The 14993-nt window shown below is 39.3% G+C and overlaps 1 protein-coding gene across 3 annotated transcripts; it reads left to right on the top strand.

Moving 5' to 3' along the window:
* Positions 1-373: 373 nt before the first annotated feature.
* On the top strand, positions 374-13766 carry RB195_000500 (uncharacterized protein; the record flags this gene model as incomplete). Of its 3 annotated transcripts, XM_064196886.1 has the most annotated exons (27): positions 374-541; positions 603-740; positions 2024-2105; positions 2533-2643; positions 2705-2813; positions 3024-3159; positions 3254-3430; positions 3545-3655; positions 3717-3815; positions 3888-3974; positions 4029-4130; positions 4331-4489; positions 6028-6147; positions 6287-6419; positions 6532-6659; positions 8167-8198; positions 8747-8846; positions 9903-10027; positions 10097-10248; positions 10307-10454; positions 11166-11307; positions 11371-11552; positions 11611-11710; positions 11768-11866; positions 11922-12001; positions 13433-13565; positions 13626-13766. In XM_064196886.1, 27 exons carry the CDS (start codon positions 374-376, stop codon positions 13764-13766), a joined length of 3294 nt encoding a protein of 1097 aa, XP_064052765.1. The 3 variants fall into 3 exon arrangements, with proteins under 3 accessions (XP_064052765.1, XP_064052767.1, XP_064052766.1); XM_064196885.1 differs by lacking the exons at positions 8747-8846; positions 9903-10027; positions 10097-10248; ... (6 more) ...; positions 13433-13565; positions 13626-13766 and having other exon boundaries at positions 8167-8202; XM_064196884.1 differs by lacking the exons at positions 374-541; positions 603-740; positions 2024-2105; ... (11 more) ...; positions 6532-6659; positions 8167-8198 and having other exon boundaries at positions 8751-8846.
* Between the last annotated feature and the right edge of the window lie 1227 nt (positions 13767-14993).

Below are 14993 nucleotides of genomic sequence, written 5' to 3'. Positions count from 1 at the left end.
CTCTTAAAGGAGTCTGTCTCGTAAAAAGTAAAAAATACGGCAAGTTCACAAGAAATATTGGAAATGGCAGTAAATAGAGGTTCGCTGAAATCTTGGACGCTAAGACCAGCTGAGTGAAGAAATAAGTGAATGAGGATGAGCTACACCATGTATATAGGAATGGAAAGCGGCTGAGTTACTTCCTTCAAATTCCTACCAATATTTCAAACGCGAACTCACCTCCGCTCCGACCAACTATCCAAAACCACATGTTCTCCCGGGCCGAAATTTTTGACGTGGACTTTGTTGCAGTATCCGTAATTGCGAAAAGCGAATTCTACCTTTCATCACACATTTCCAATAGTCTACCCGTTGTTTTTCACTGCCTCTGCTTATGTCAGCGAGCGGAGGCTTATCTAAGGAGGAATTTCTGATATTGCAAGAGCAGCTAATAGCCCTACGAAATAGGAATTATGAGCTGCAAGAAAATCTGCACAAGAAGGACCAAGAGATTGCACAACTTTCCTCTCCGAAGTCGGAAGCATTACAATTTGCAAGCAAGGTGTGTTCGTCTGCCTTTTTCTCGTCTTCCAGTGGTTTATTCATAATTGAGTTACGTTTAGTTAATGAATCGACGTGACAAAGAAAAAGAACTTACTCAAAAGTATGAAGCGGAATTGGATTCTCTTCGCGTGAAGCTTACGACGCAAGAGGAAGAGTTCCATCTACAGCAGGAAACACTAATATCTGAGCTAAATAAGGTTATTGTCTTTTTTCTTAGTTTACTCTTTTGGCTATGAAGGCGCTGGTGCTACATTTATGTTTTTTATCATTATTTGCTTCCACAACCTAAGGGATTTGCATAGGATTTGACACAACTATGTTCTTTGATTAAAAAAAAAAACACTTTTCTTTTAAGACAGTGTTTTGTGGTTTTAATGTAGCTTGAGGGTTTTGCGCAGTTTATGTCCACTCAACGTAAGGGCTGTCTGTCTTGATTAACTATCTAATTTTGTGCACCAGTTTTATTACTAGATAAGCGCCGATTCAGTTTTATGACACTATATAGCGGTATATGGCATAGAAGGCAAGTCTTGTGCAAGCTTGCAAAATCGAAGGACATTTTTCTACAGTTTGGATGATGCCGCCTACATTCTTTTTTTCCAGACTCGGACTCAAAGAATAAATACAGCACTTATAATAATAGTTCTTGGTATTTTGTGAACATTATACATTTTTCTCAAAGCAAAATAGATCAAAGATGCAAGAAGACTATTCTTGCTGCTGACTAATTCACTTTCAAAGTTTGTCCATTTTTACTCTCCATATTCGCATTTCCGCTCATCGGTTGTGAGCGTTTGTTTGCTAGTATCTAAATTTTGGGACCATTAACTCCCACTTTCCTATTTAATTCGTCACAGCTATATTTGCTTTCTTCTCCTTTTTAGTCAACTTCCTGTACTGATCATAGTTACGTTTTTGAAAGCTGCTGTTCATTTACGGCACCCTAAAAGGGATATTCTATCAATCACTAATTGTAAAGAACCACTTTTCCGGTTATTTCTTCCGATGGAAGTTCCACATATTTCGTCATTCTAGAAGTTGTTTGAAGAAAGACTTTGGTTTATTATGAAAAACTTAATTGAAAAAATAAAATAAAATGAAATAAATGAAAATCAAGCTAATCTTGAATACTGCAACAGTTAGGAGATAGTCGTTATTGATTTGGACCCTTCAGAACCTGGCAATCTCGTCCGCCAAATCTAATTTCTTGGTCTTCCAGTTTTAGGTCTCAATTTCCTTAGTAATATTTGAAACCGCAGAGTACTATTGAAGTTTTTTTGTTATTGTAAATGTGTGTGATGTGTTATTATGTGTATGTGTTATTCCAGTATCGTTCTTAGCAGTCGTAGATTTCACGCTAAAACCATGCAAGACAATTAAAAAGAACTTTTCTAAAAGATGGGGGCTTCCGTGAAATGTGTAGGAGGCTATTTGTTCATTTCTTTACAGAAAAACCCACTCTAGGCCTTATTTGATTTAGGTGGTTTCGCAAAATCAGTCTATGCAGAAGGAGTTAGACCAGTTCAGATCATGCGGATCTCTCTACGCTTCTCCTCAAGCAGGTATGGATGTGTATGGCATAGCAGAACAGTTTTCCTAATTAAATATTTCGTTTGTAGAATAAGTTAATGATAGAATGTAGAGTTCATGCTATGTTTAGAGTTGAGGGTAATTCTCTAGAGCTGAAACCCACATTTCGATTATTTTCTCATTAGTGCTGGGAGATGAGTTCGCTATAACAGTTTCAACATTATCACTTTAAATGGCACGTAATAAGATGAATTTCGCGGAATTGCTATAAGCACCGATTTATGAGAGCATTTGAAAAGAAGCAAGCAATTAGTAGATGGTAGTTTCCACATTTGTAAGCTGCTTTTCTCTTTGCACTCTTAATTATTAACCGTATTTTTATTTCCGATGCGACTGAGTTGTGTATTTTTGAGCGGTGCTTTTCTTGTTCGTGTTTCCTTCATCAGAAATTTGTTTCAGGAACTCCTTGTGAACCGCAACCCTTCGTTCCGGTAGACTATATACAACAGAATGTTAACTTGGAAACCACTCCTGTGTCTGCCGACAGTCTTATAGCGAACTGCGAATCTGGTTACATTTCGTTTCCATCTAGCTTCCTCTGAAAATGTTCTTATTCCAATGTTATTTTCAGCACTTCTTTCTGAGAACGAAAATCGACTTAAAGGAATGGAAACGTCTCTTGTTGAAAAGGAGGCCATGGTTTCAGCTTTGGAGGGCAAACTTTTGGAGTACAAAGAAAGGTTGGGTTTGCTGTATTCGTCTCTCCTACGCAAATAATCTGTTTCGTAATGATTTTTTTGTCTAAGGCATTAATGCGAATTACTACCGTTGCATATGCGATATGACAGTTCCAGGGATATAAATTTGTTAACATTTGTACTTACTCATATTGCTGCTTTATTCAACAGTTTTTTTTTTTTGAAATGAATTCTAGCAAGTAAACATTTCAGTTTAACTAAATTAGAAGACACTGTTGCACTGCTCTCGGAAGAAAAAGCTTCTCATAACAAGATAATCGCAGAGAAGGAAGCAAAGATGTGCTCGCTTTTGGAGGAACTTTACTCGTTAAAGAAGACCATCGCCGAGGTATACCTCTCATTATATTTTAAGAAGTGTCACGGATCCTCTCTTAATTGCAGAGGGCTGAGGAAAGAAATCATGACGGATGTGCTTTTTTCAGAAAGAGGAATTCAATTCCTATTTGATATCATCTATGTCATCAATATGGAAGGGTATGAAAGGTGATGAAGTACAGTTTGCCGATGCGGATAGAAACTCCGTTGAACAAGATATATCTGCGCTACTCCATTCAATTTCTTTGAATAAAGAAAAGAACCTACAAACTCAGGCCGAGAAGGTAACGTTTGAGCTGTCATCATTGCTAACTCTGCTTAGTTCACCTGTTTCTCCTTGCTGATTTGTTTCCTATCTGGATTCCTTGCTTGCGACGTATGACAGTCAGAATTTTAAGGACTCTTTACTAAAGGAAGCGTTACTTCTTCGTAACGAAATAGAAGCGGTGAAATCAAAGCTTATCCAAGTAGAAGAGTGTCGAAAAGAAGAGAAGAATGCAGCAGAAAATGCACGTAGTTGTTGTTACTCATAATACCCAGTATGAATATGAATAAAATTGTTTGTTACAGAAAATAAGTTCGTTATCTCATGAAATCTTTTCGGAAAGAGAGAAGCACATGCAAGAATTGAATTCGCGTTTGGCTCTGTCGAACAGTATGTCTGAGGATGTATGTCTGAAGTGTTTTACTACTTTTGTTACCTAGTTACACCTACTTTTGTTTATTTTGTTATATTTTTAGTTAAAGAACAAACTAGCAGCGTTAGAGGAGACATGTGAAAAACAAGTCGAAGACAGAGTTCTCCTACTCGAGACGCGGTATCAGCTTGTGAGTTATAGCTCGATACTACTCCATTGTTGGTGGAAGATGAGCATCTTCCAGGAATTATCCGATCGTGAAAAGAGTTTCGAGAAGGAGAGAGAAGAGTGGAGCAGGAAACTGCACTCAGCTGAAGCTTCTCTCGCAGCCAAAGATGAGGAGAAGGTGTGGTTGTTAATTCTGATACTTCGAAATGGTTCCTTATTAATAATTGATCTGGTTAAAGAAAAGGATATGATTTATAATTATTATTACTATTTAGTTTTCACAATGCCGGAGCATCTCAGCAGTACTCAAAGTTTTTATTCATCGACAGAATTCCTGAACAATTTGTGATTAGTCATCAAAGTTTTGTCTGTGTTCAGGCAATGTCGCTCAAGAAACAGGCGGCACTGGTGAAAGAACTGCAACGAGCACTTCGAGAAGAAAAGAAAAGGGCTGAGTCCATGGAAAGGCAGGGAATTTGTTGTTCGGAAGAACGAGGATGGCACCTGGTGGCCGACTCAGATGCAAAAAGTGGACAGGTATTTTTTTTTCAAGTATCGGTTTTTGACGACACGACCTTGAAATTACTCGTGCCTTTTTTCTAGTCCTAATCACGTACATATTTGTACTCTTAACCAAAATCGATCCAACTTTTGAATGTTTCTTTATTCCGAAAAAAGACCTTCTTCACTCTCTACCAAGCAAATTTAATAGTTCTTGGTGCATAAATGGGGATGTTGTTTTGAAAGATTGAATTTTCTACTGAACAAACTCGTATAATATCCATTACCAAAATTTGAGCACGCCTAGAGTTCATCATCATTCCATCATGAATTTATAAGAATCACTCTAAGCTATGTATTGTACACTCATCTGGCGTGTCCGCTCAACCACTTTGTAGACCCGATTTTCTGCTTTTTCATCATTCATTATTTTCATCATTACTATCGCTCTTTCTTCTTTTTTCATCATTATGCCTATTAATACCGTAGTGGGCTGGTACCTCTCACATTTATGGACATTTAGCCAGCAAGTCGTTTCGCACAGAAATATTAGTTTTTTTTTTTTACTTTTACTACATAGTGTTTGAAGCGAGTTGAAAGGGTTAACTGCATTGATTCCTCATCACTAACTTGCAACGTATCCCCGCAGGGCAAACATTTTGTCGAGACCACTCGTACCCTACACATAATTAACGTATAAGGCAGCCCCAGTGGGTGGCGCATCATCGAGGCTAGAGAGATATGAAAAGGAATAAAGAGTAAACATACATAGATCCACAATAAGATAGAGATAATGTCAGTATTTCTGCCTAAGTAGGCGCGGGTTACTTAAACCAGCTGATTTCGACGAGCTTTTGGAGAAAGTGCATAGAAGTCCTTAGATCTACTAAAATAACAAATAGCTAAATCAGTTATTTTCATGCGGAAAACATCGTAAAATTTGCGATCTGATTCATGTTGTCTGTGTACAAAATTTATCCAAATCGTTCTATCTGCTGAGATTTAAGTCTGGAACGTAACATTGTATTATACGCACCTGCATATGTTCAATTTTATATGTAGGTTTAATGATGTAGAGTCGCTTTTAGTGTTAGAACTGTTTTGATTAGGGGAAAAAAGATGGGGAATATTAGCTTGCTAAAACATTTGGAATGTAGCGAAGCATCAATTTGAATAATTGCTATTTGTTAATTATCTGGGACTTCACTAGGATCCAATTTTTTTAGTTCGAATTAAGAGGTTGTTATCTTTTTCAAGGTGCTCTGATTATTTGCAATGCAGTTTCGTTCGCATCCTTAAAACAGTACAACCAAGTAGGGTAAGAACAAATCTCTGATCAACTTGGATGGTGCTGGCAAGGCTCCCCACGAACCTAACCGCGACGCTCCACCGGACCGCTTTGAGGTTATGCAACAGCACCGCGCTTCATTTCTCTTTGACCCTATTATATATCTCGGAGGACATGCGACAGCATCAATGGCAGATTTCAAATATAACAGCTCCAACTATTTCAACAATACTGTTTTTTTTTCTGTTTTTGAACCATAGCTTCGTTTAGCTGTGTCAGTATTTAGACTTTGGATGGTGCAGACAGTCACAGTATTTCGTCAGCAAGTGCTCTGGAATCGGATAACGCTGAACTTATCCACAGACTAACGTCATTGCAAAGGACACATGCAGATGCTTTGGACAGAGTGGGTTTACTCGTGTTTCGTTGCTTATGGTCGTGTGATTCTTGTTGACAGTTCGTCACTATTATTCGACACATCGAAACCAATCTCGAGCCCTCAATTGATGTTGGTCCTGTTTTTGCATATGCAGGAAGTATTTCAGATCAGTGCACTCGAAAGCGAAAACTTACGTTTAAATAATGAGGTTGAGGAGAAACGAGAGCTGATTGAGCACTGGATAAGAAAGCGCCCTCTTATGCAAGGTTCAGGAACGATGACACCTAGTAAACCAGAAGGTGACTTTGCAAAACTTGTTTTCTAATAATAATTTGTAATAAAAGGGAAAATTGTAGTTCGATCTCGCGTATTCCTATTTTGAAGCGACACTGACTATCCATACATTTCTAGGAAGTCTGCGTAGGTTTCTTACAACAACCTTGACCGGCGACGACGCTATAAATGACGTGAGGGACATGAACAGAAAGTTGCAACGCATGTTGGAGGAAACTTTATCGAAGAATATCATTCTTCAAAGGGTATATTTTCTTTGTTGATCAATTCATTCTTTTTCTTACTCCAAGAACATGTGTTAAAATAGGTGATAATAACAATTTATATGTGCTTATTATAGTCGGGTGACAGCGACCTGAAGCACTATACAGTTGCGCTCGAAGCGACACGGTTAAAGGCAGCATACCACGAATCTGAGGTGGTGCAGATTTAAGGTGGAGTATCCGCATACTGGGTCGTAGTTCCGCTCATCTCTCCTTGCATCAATGCAAACAGCCGCCTCCAGAATGCTGTTTTGTACGATGCCATCTATTGCAACGCTCCACCCCTTGCGCCCCCTTCGCCTTGCTATTGGTCGAAAATCAATTCGGACTGCTCCTATACGCAGTAAGGGAAGCTACGCGTGCAGAGGTGGCGCGGCAATAGAAGGCATAGTAAAAAACAGCATTCAGGGGCCGGCTGCTTGCAGTGATTCAGGGAGAGATGAGCGGAACCACCCCGGTCTCCATAATCTACGACCCTGTATATGGATACTCCACCTGAAATCCGTACCACCCCAGATTCGTCGTATGCCACTATGCAAGCGGTTGGGGTCGAGAAAGAATCTTTTCCAACATTACTCATTGTTGTAGTCCGAGTGAAACTAGCAGCAGCACCGCCTCAATTCCAACTGCTAGCACAACCGCACCACTTTAAGCTTATCCGCTCATGCAACTGGATCGAATTTGAGATCGTTTTGACCCCAATGTGTCAACCTTAATGAAGGGCCTGTGTAGTTACATTATAGTACAGCCGGGTCGGCCACACATTGTGATATGGGAGCTCGGTAGTACCGGTTTCCCCACTTGCAGAAGCGGCGCGTGTACAAAGATACTGTGTTCGACGGGAATTCGATTTCGAAAGCTGTCTCCCACGCCATTTTTCAGGAATATTAAGAGGAATGTTGTGTACAATGTGAGATGCATATTACGAGTGTGAGCAGGATCATGCTATCGCGATCAAACAACTATTCATACCTTTTCGTGGTGAGATTTCAACAGCCTCAGTTCTATGGTGTGCTGCCTTCAACGATGATCGACTTTATGACGTCATATTGCTCTGCAAGTGTAGGGTCAGCTGCGCCAATAATTAATGCGAATTCTTCATGATCGCATTTCGCGATGATTCAACGGACTCATACAGAGAGCGGACGTGCACATAATATTCAACTCTTCTTGATGTTTACGTTTGTGTAGGTACAATCGTCGCTGCGTTAACTTTGGAAGAAACCAAAACAAACAAACAAACCATCCTTTCATCGATGAGTTGGTATTAGATTTTCCTGGTAGGATCAAGACATTGATCCGGACATACTGCTTCCAGGCCTCCAAAGTCCTTGTGCAGGTTGCGCCCATTAACCTCTACGATTTTGAATCGAATTCGAGTAGTGTCGATGGCGCATCTCGAAGGGATTGATTAACACCAACTACTTCATCTTTTATTCTTTTCACTTCTACATGTTTCAAGTGGTTTCCAATCTTCGCACTATTTTAGGATCTTCAAACCCTCTTGGAACGAACAGAAATGTGAGCCGAATGACAATTATTTTTGTTCAGTTCGCAATTCACCAGCCTTGTTTTATTGGATGCTTCACTTGTACAGCTTCGATGAAGTGATCTTTTAAATTTTATTTCATTTTCATCGTGTGTTATCATAGATGTTATTGTACCGATGCTGCTTAGCAACACATTTTATTGATTTGCTCTTTTTCTAGCATTTAACCATTTTCACGAGGTATTTGTAGATTGAGTCGTAATTTGCATTATCCTGATGACATTTCCATGTGCAGACAGCTCTTTCCCCGCAATAGTGTTCATAATATGTAATTAGTGACCCTTAAATACTGATTAGCTTCCATGTAATCATGTAATGAACGTGATGCAAGTGTGAGTAGTGATATTTTTGCTAGTCTCATTTTAGTTCTGTGATGAAACTTCACTTCTTCAAGTACTCTTCAAGTGTTGAGAATGTGAATTCATACACTTTATATTTTTTTAAAATTGATTAGACCAGTGTCAAAGGTTTATGTTTACGTGGTACGAATCTTGCGTTGCCAAAAGTCTGCTAATGTCAGAGAAATGCTGGACACGGATGACACACCAGGAGGTGGTGGCTCTTTAGATTCATCACTTCTTGACCAGAGCCTCAACACTTCCAACGTTCCTGTCAATCAGGTGAGCATACCAAAGAGGAAACAATTTGTGCTATGTTCCATTTACGTCTCTCTATAATAGAAGTGCATTGTTTTTCCGTAATTTTACGTTTAGTTTGGTACCGGAAAAAGTGCAGCATTCACGCCTTAGCCCGTTACGCGTGACTTTTCAGGATTTTTCTTCTTGAAAGGACATTTTATGTAATTACATGACTCGTGCATTGTGTTTTATTTTTTCTCATCTTGTTATCTATACGAAAATCTTTTTTACGAGGTGAAGTGGTAGTGACTATTTTTGGTTCTACGAATTCTTTACACATAGGCGATTATGTGTTATGTTGTTATAGTGAAAATAAAATTCCTTTCGGTTCACTTCGCGCTCCAAAAAAAAATTGAGATCGGTTTTTTAAGCCACTCTTGAACGCTGCAGTCCCGAACTACTCTTGGACTTTTTTTTCTCATGTAACGAAATGTGCAGTTGAAGTGAAACGTGTTGCGTTGTGACGACTCTTGGCGTCCCAGTAACGGCGGAAACGAACGCGACTTGCTCGTCGGATCTATTCTATTTTTGTTTTTCACTCTTTCATAGTTTTCGAATAGAAATACGTATTCTTAGCGATGTTTTTCCTGTTAGTTTCGTCGTTTCTTTTGCAGTTAGAAATCTCCAACACATTGCTTTCTAGGGACTTGGTTTTTTCAGCGTTCCCTCATGTAACTGGCATGATTAGCGTTCTTTTTTCTGTAGTAGTAATAATTGTACTGAAATTGCAAGACTCATCTTAGAATAACGGCAGCTATGCGTATTTACACGGAAAGTGAGTCAGTAATCCAATTCTTACAAACTTTTAAGGTTAAGGAGATTCCCTGGGATCTGAAGAAATTATTAAACATGTTTTGTTGTTGTGTTTTCACGCTATGTCGAACAATTCCTCATTTGGCTGAGCATTCAAGCTGGCCGGTTTTATTTAGATTTGCACTGTGTCACACATGGACAGTGAATATAGACATAGACACATAGTGCATATATGTTAGAGATCTTCTAAAAAGAGATCTATTTCCTTTAAGTGTGAGATTACAGATTGAACTGAGAGAGGACGAGAACTATGAAGTAAGAACAAGTGCGGAATCAGTGTTGGATCGCTTGTCGAAGTTCCCCTATCAAGTGTTTGTGCTATCTGAGTACGGGAGACCCATCTTTGTTTCGTGAGTTCTGTGGTTACCACATAGTAGTTTTTTTTTCATTCAAAGAGGTTGTTTTCAATTTCTAATTAGATGTGGTCACGAAGACCAGCTTTGTTCCCTTTTTGCCCTCATTGGAGTTTTCGTTTCGAGAGTTAAAGTTTGGGGAGATCGTTTGCTGCAATTTTCATCGGGTGACGTTCATGTACACTTCTGCCAACGATCGTCGCTCATTCTTTGTATCGGTAGGTAAAGTGCGGCTTTCTCCAATTTCTCTAATTCCTTTAATTTGGACGATTTTAGTGTCGCGAACATTTGAACAACTGGATGAACAGTTGAATGTTTTATTTGACCAAATCGTTTCCACTCTATCCAGATCGCAACTAGATGTCGTCTACACCAAGAAGGGCGATAATTATGATCTACGGCGTCTGTTAAGGGGTACGGACAAGTAGGTTATTAAGGAATTTATAAAGCTAATCGAGAATACATGAATCTACAATCGGGTCAAAATGGCCGCCAGTTGTACGGTCGAAAAAACTAAGGGCCCTACAAGTAGTCCAACTACGTAGAACGATTAGTCGATCGTTTTGAACCGACTCTTTTGTTTGATGGTATAAAAACCGATAATCCTGCCCCACAACGCAGCGAGTGTGTAAGTTAAGCACTCATAGTCAGAACGTCACTAATGTTTTTGAGTGGTTTCTGTTTATAGAATCTAGCTCTAATGAATAATGAATAAGAGTGAGTCTCTGTAAGACAACCGATGCCTTCACCACGCTGTTTGTCATCGGTGCCTATTTTTGACGTTATCCAAAGCAAGTATAGTAGAGTCAAAACGACACGGAATTCAGTGCAATTGCCTCAGCGGATGCGCTCGAAGCGGTGTGGTATAGTGTAGCGGTTAGGATCGCGGGGGATCCTTGCTAACACCACTCATCGCTGCAGTTCGCGATGGTCCCACCTCGATCCCAACTGCTAGCTCCACCGCACCGCTTCGATCGCAACCGCTTACGCAGTTGCACCGTGCTTCATGTCGTTTTGACTCAAGAATATCTCTTTATTATGAACTGCTGGTGATGTAGATCTAAACCAGCTTTTCACAGGCCTTTTGTGAGAAATTTGCCATTTCATCTTACAAAGTGCAATAAATTAAATTCAGGTATATGGACAGCAGTGTATTAGCATGGCGCACCGATATTTCTCTTCTTCAGTCGGCTATACGTATAATTCCGATGCCGCCATCAGACAGAGATTATTTGTCTTCTACAATGGCCTCATGCTTAACAGCCTCGAAACTTGATGTGTGTGGTAATATATCGGCTAGAGAAACTTATTCTTCACAAGTTCTTTACTTTATCATTTAGGGTGTCCTTTTTGGTTTAATGATCGCCAATCGACATGTGGCTGCTATTGTCCGCTTGAGGCGTTACGCTTTACACCCACGGGATACTCATATTCTTCTTAATTTGATCTCTGGGAATAATTCACTTCGTATGTCGGAGGCTCAGACATGGACACCTATATGTCTCCCTAACTTCAATGACAAGTACTTCCTTTTTGATGTAGTTTTCTTTTTGGGACACAAAATCTCGCATATTATTTAGAGGATTTGTGTACGCTTTCATTTCATTTCCATGGGAAGGAAGTGGTGCGTGTCTGATCCTCCTCTCTATTAAAAAAGATCACTTCGATCCGTTGAATGAGGTTCAGTTTAGCTCATGATGTTTCTTCTCTTATTCCAAGATATTGAAGTACTTTTAGGTTAAAAAGCGCATTGTTGAAAAACTGGAAAACAACGCCAAATTTTTCTCCAGTTTTCAGTCCTGTGTCAACAATCCAGTTGCTTTTAATAGCTCTCAGGTCCCCTTTCATTTTCTATTCTTTTTTGTACAAAAATACATCAAGTCTTTTTTAGATTGGTTCTGGCAGTGATCTTTTGTGGTCCTTCGTCTATAAGAATCGGAATTCTCGACAAGTGTGTATTTCTGGAGCGAAGTTAGTGTTCCTACTACTCCGAGTTCTTTATTAGATATCTTTTGAACTTCCCCTACAAAAATTCAGAGATCTCAAAAGAGAGGAGGATGGAAAAAGTTATCAATAGTCTTGTAATTCAGTTCGTTTGCAGTCTTTTGTCACAAAAATGTTCCGTTATTTCGCCTCCTATGCGTTTTTTTTCACAACTATCTCAGCAAATAAGGCATGCAATGCAAGACGCGGCGCTGGATGTCTGATCACCCCTTATTCACTTTACTGGTCATACTTATTTTATGCAGAATACGTTATGTAGAAAAGATAGGAGTGAAGCGATAAAACAAAGTAGAAAGGATCATTATGTGAGGTTCCAAAAAATTCAGCTACAAACAACCATTTGAATATTTTACATTTACTCCGCATAAACTAACTTTTAGTGGGCGGGTGTGGTGTAGCGGTTAGAGGTTCCGCTTCCTGCACGATCGATCGGAGGTTCGAATCCGCCCTAGTGCTCACCAAGCCTTTCATCCATCCGGGGTCGATAAATTGGTACCAGACTTGTCTGGGAGGATAAAAAGCACTGACTTGACACATCGGCTAGCCACAGCAAGTCATTGTATAGGCCTTCGTAAACCTCAAACGATTCTTAATTGAAGTGAACGTGAGGGCGCATCCCAAGCGGATTGATTAACGCCAGAAACTTTATCCTTTATCCTAAACTAACTTTAATTCATTTATATAACTATTGAGAAAACCATCCATGTTAGTGTTTGCACCCCAGGATGTTTTTGCCCTTATACTTAAATCCTAATAATTTTAAGATATAACAGTAAAGTTTCTAAAGTGAGGACAACGTCACCATAACGCCCTTATCACCTTTTGATGTGAGTTTGGTAGAATAAAAGGTACAGATGAGTAAACCTACGCGGAAGTACACTGGGGCGAAAAATCACACCACAGCCATGAGACAATTTTCTTATATTTTGTAGTTTCAGACAAATTCGTCTGGAACTGTTGCGCATATTGCACACCACTAACTCCACTGCTCCCGCGAGCCAATCCAACATCTCTAAGTGTTTCTGCACTGTGGGGTCTATCTAACAGTTCAAATATACTTAGCCGAAATAAACCCCGCTTTACTGTACAAAGCATTTTCGTGATACATACACTAGCTACATATAGTTGAGTCAAAGCGACATGAAACACGGACAGTTGCGTAAGCGGCTGCACTCGAAGCGGCGCGGTGGAGCGTAGCGGTTGGGGCCGTGCAAGTATTCTTGCTACCGCCACCCATCTCTGCATTTCGCCATGGTCCCACCTTTCGATTTCAACCGCTGTCTCCACCGCACCGCTTTGATCGCAGCCGCTTGCGCACCCTTCCTGTCCGTGCTTCATGTCGTTTTGACCCGACCATAACTAACCCCGTTATTATATAGCATAATATATAACATCTAGGGTCCCTCTGATCTCTCGTGGTGAAAGGAGTGGAACTCGATGTCTATTTGAAAGAATCACACATATCATTCGGGAGGAGCCACACATGCGATGCTTGTTTCTAAGACGCAGTCATGACAATGTTTTAGTATGGGTGAGTCGTTTGATACTAATTGATATTAACTCTTTGTTTTTCTTAATATTAATTTTTCAGGTAACCGATAAGTTCGAACTTCAGTGTGTATTTAGCCCGCTAGTTTCAGCTATAATGGCTACGACATTAGTGGATCGCCTATTAAAATCATTAAAATATCACGAACAACGATACTTTATACTACACATTCCATCTTTTTGAATATGAACAGAGCTCTCACAATAAATTTAATTACTGTATATGTATGACAGCACTGCTTCTTCAATACAATGCATGAACATTGAAAACAAACGGTGAGTATCGATGCGGCACCGTCGGCCACCGTCGCTTACTCTTAACTTGTCATAAAATGGAAATTTCAGAACAGCTTCATATAATTAGATTCCTCTCCTTGAGATCTATTTAAAAACCGGCTTATCATTGAGAAAAGAACAAAAATATCTCAAATACGCGCAAAAAAGCAATATGTGGAACCTAACATAGCCTGAGGTTGTACTTAAATGTTCAGAGAGTCAAGCTTTCACATTTGGTCAGCAAAGTAAGAGATTGTTGGAGGTAAGTACGTGGAATTGTTGATTTATAATTATTTTAAACTCATGTGTGCAATTTTGGGATTGATGATTGAAATGTGTTTTGCCTTTATTTTGAACGTTTGTTGTAAGGAAAAAAAGTTATCAAAACACCCAATAAAATCTCGATTAAGCACATCCACACCTAAATTCTGTGAGATTTGTATTGGACAGTGGACAGACGAGCTTGGTATCATGCGCTAGAGCATCGCAAAGTTTGAAAATCCCACTTTTCGTCCTTTCCTTTTTATTTCATCTCTACTTTGCACTTCCGTTAATCTCCAGAACTGAGTTCAAATTGAAAGAACCTATGCTGAACTCTCAAAATCCATAATGTACGTTAGTTTATAAAGCTTGTTTTTTTTCTGAATAGATTTTCTCATTTTCTTATAACACCGTCTTTTCATAACTTTCCATAGAAAGGAAAAATATGAAACTTTCGGTTAGATTTTATGCAACTATTTCAATACTATACTGCTTAATTTATAGAAAAACTGAGTTCGCCACAGCATTTCGATTTGAATGGTATGGTTTTCAAAGAGATTCGAGATCCTTTACTTTCTATGAGACTAAGCGGTCTGGATATTTTGGCATCTCAGCCTGGTCTGGCTTACTGCACAATCACTGCAGTCACTGCTGCAGCGTTGCAAGGAAACATTATGTGGATGTCTCATCAACATTCTGTTCCCAGAAATTCAGGTATGTGTATGAAATGGAGAAGGAATTGAACACTTCACTATCAGTAAAATGATATAAATTGACTTCACTAGCAATATATCAAAATTCATCCTTCAATATTGGATTTATTACTTACAGCTCTTTTTTTGCGTAAAGTATTCGTAGTTAGGGTCAATTTTGA

Source organism: Necator americanus, chromosome IV (assembly GCF_031761385.1).
Source record: "Necator americanus strain Aroian chromosome IV, whole genome shotgun sequence".
NCBI lineage: Eukaryota > Metazoa > Nematoda > Chromadorea > Rhabditida > Ancylostomatidae > Necator > Necator americanus.
This window is presented reverse-complemented; position numbering and strand designations above follow the sequence as displayed.